The sequence below is a fragment of the Montipora capricornis genome, chromosome 11, assembly GCF_036669925.1.
Source record: "Montipora capricornis isolate CH-2021 chromosome 11, ASM3666992v2, whole genome shotgun sequence".
Taxonomy (NCBI): domain Eukaryota; kingdom Metazoa; phylum Cnidaria; class Anthozoa; order Scleractinia; family Acroporidae; genus Montipora; species Montipora capricornis.
This window is the reverse complement of record NC_090893.1, coordinates 13757209-13759708: the sequence shown is the minus strand read 5'-3', so window position 1 is coordinate 13759708 and position 2500 is coordinate 13757209. Positions and strand designations below refer to the sequence as shown.

The 2500-nt window shown below is 41.8% G+C and overlaps 2 protein-coding genes across 2 annotated transcripts in view; one reads left to right on the top strand and one right to left on the bottom strand.

Moving 5' to 3' along the window:
* Positions 1 to 1199: 1199 nt before the first annotated feature.
* LOC138023569 (nucleoredoxin-like protein 2) lies at positions 1200 to 1893 on the bottom strand. Its single transcript, XM_068870574.1, has one exon. The coding sequence runs from the start codon at positions 1833 to 1835 to the stop codon at positions 1332 to 1334; it is 504 nt and encodes a 167-aa protein (XP_068726675.1). The 5' UTR covers positions 1836 to 1893; the 3' UTR covers positions 1200 to 1331.
* Positions 1885 to 2500, top strand: part of LOC138023570 (iron-sulfur cluster assembly 1 homolog, mitochondrial-like) — a 4016-nt gene continuing 3400 nt past the window's right edge. The window contains exon 1 of the mRNA XM_068870575.1: positions 1885 to 2048. Coding sequence (XP_068726676.1) covers positions 1935 to 2048 — 114 coding nt within the window. The 5' untranslated portion in view covers positions 1885 to 1934. The remainder of the gene's footprint in view (positions 2049 to 2500) is intronic.

The window sequence follows — 2500 nt, the reverse complement described above, 5'->3', positions numbered from 1 at the left end:
GGCTAATATTTTTTCAAGGAAAGTTTACTGTCAGAAAATTATGTGTTCTCGCGGATTGAAGGTTATCCATTGCAGTTTTTTCTTGAGCATCGCGAAACAGATCCATCTCCTGATACACTTTGTCTTTGCCAACTGACTGCGTTTCCATACGGGTTTTGGACACGGAAGACGAAAGTAAATTGTTTTCTTTGCACCACTCTATGCACCGCTTGGAATAGGCTATAAAGCAGGGACAATTTCCAAATGTTCAAATCTCCCTTTGCTGACGCTTTTACTTCGCTAGCCATCTTGATAATTACGAAGACACAAGTTTGTTTCAAAAGAAGGGAAACATGAAACGATTTTAATTGCAATGAACTCGTGCATTAAAGTTTCCCATGAAAGATGCACCAATCAGACTGTAAGCGTGGTACACTATTCCACGCAGTGAACGTCTAAGTGTGCCGCACGCACGGGGCATGAAGGAAAAGCAGGTCACAGTTCACAGCAATACTGGAAAACCTAAAACTATCACAGGGACTAACCTTAAGCCTAAACAGTGCCTTTAGCCGTAATTAAGGTTACGGTTAGCATTATTAAAAAGGGATAGGTTGTTTCAAGGGTAGTAAAACAAGGATCTCTTAACGGTAACCTACGAGTGTAAGTTCGATTGTAGGTGCTCGGCGCGGCACGTGTAGATAATTACGTATCATTGTTATGTAAATAGTCAACCAGAATTCAAAATAAATATCATTTTCAAGGTGTGAATTGGCAACTTGACACGTTAGCTCAGTGGTGAAGAACAGGGACAAGTAATCCAGATGTTTACAGTGGGTCAGAGTTCAAGGCAAGCTACGAGTGACATATCATGGGATAAAATGGCAGAAAAAGCCGAGCGGGATCTGGAAGTAAGAACAAGATGAGGGGATAGAAAGAGGAAAGCTGGGACGAAAACGAGTAACAGTGTGGGCGATGAAGAGAAAGAAGAGATAGCGGGAGGGAGAGATAAATGAGATCCATTTTTATTCATCCCGTAAATACAAATTACCCATGTATATATTCGGTTCTCTTGGGTATACGTATTGTTCTACAAAACAATAGCACGAATGAATAATTAATTTATTCTGCATGCATAATGAAGTAGGGACCTGTACGGAAATCATTCCACACTTTTCCCCACCCTCACCCTACACAATTCAACTGCCCAGAATCGCTTTACAGCTCATTATACTCTATCATATCTGCTTCCAGCCGCACTACGCCTCTCCAAGATCTGTGAGGGCAATTGTCTTATCCTTTGGTATCTCGAGTTCAAGTGGAGAAGCCAAACTTCCCTGTCTCCTCTCCCTTCATTATTCATTGCCAGCTGTCAATCTACCACTAGCTTTAGCCAAAGTTGTGGCAACCTCCCCTCTAGCCATAGTTACAGCATGCGCCCACTGAGTAAAGCATTTAGGGCCTTGTTCCGTGACTTCCTTTCTACCCAAAGCTGTCACGACATCACCGTCATCCGTCACGATAATCAACTTTGGAATGGCCGTGACGTGATAACGGTTTTTCAGTTCCTTTATCATTTCATTGCCGAAAGGAACAGCAAACCAGTCGCCATGACACTTCTTCATGTACGTTTCCATGTCTATGGCCGTCTTATCCGATGACACGAACACAATTTCGAAAGGAAGCTCGTTTTGTTTCAGGTCGTTGTAAAAATCCGCCAATACTGGTGTAAAATGCTGGCAAGGCGGACACCATCCCGCAGAAAAATATAACGCTACAACTTTGTTTTGGAGAGCTTCTTCTGAAGGAACTAACAGCCCTGAGCTTCTAACAAGTTGCCGATCCGCAAATAAATTCATGACGTTCAGTTTTTTAGTCAACTGCAGCGTGACTGAATTCTGAGCCCTCTGTACAAGGTGTTAGCGGATTGTTATCTGACGTCATATACGTTATGCAACATGATGCAACATAAACTGGATGCAAATATGGCGGCTCGATCAGCTGTCGGAGCAACTGTTAGAGCCGTTAGTAGACCAAGAAAATTCGCCGCTAGACGAGCAGCAATAACTCTGGTACGTGTGACACTTTTTACGCTACTTGCCTTTAATTCTTTTTCTTAAGCACATTGCCCTTAAATCAGCATTTTCTGTTGTCCACTGTAGTTAGCGTCGTCTGTCAGGCTCGATACTCGAAATATTGCCGTGTGTATAAAAAATGACCGGCCAACAGCCTGTCAGAGGTGTTCAATTCAATAAATGACTAGCTTGGTTTAAACACCCTTTTTATATAAATCTCATGACCAGTATTTAACTTTTAGCAATCATTTTAAAACAGTTAGCATTCAATTGTACTGTGATAAGCGACATGTAAAAGCTCACGTACATATCAGGAGAAATTGCAAACAATGGTTATGCAAAAGTTTTGGGGGGTAATTGAGGTGTATTATGGGATTGTGCAAGTAGTGAATATGACTTTCTATAGATCAGATTAAAAAACGTTACCTTAGCAATAACCTTCCACCCAC

Excerpts from the sequence above, each read along its gene's own strand:
- LOC138023569 (XM_068870574.1), bottom strand. The coding sequence starts at position 1,835 with ATGAATTTATTTGCGGATCGGCAACTTGTTAGAAGCTCAGGGCTGTTA.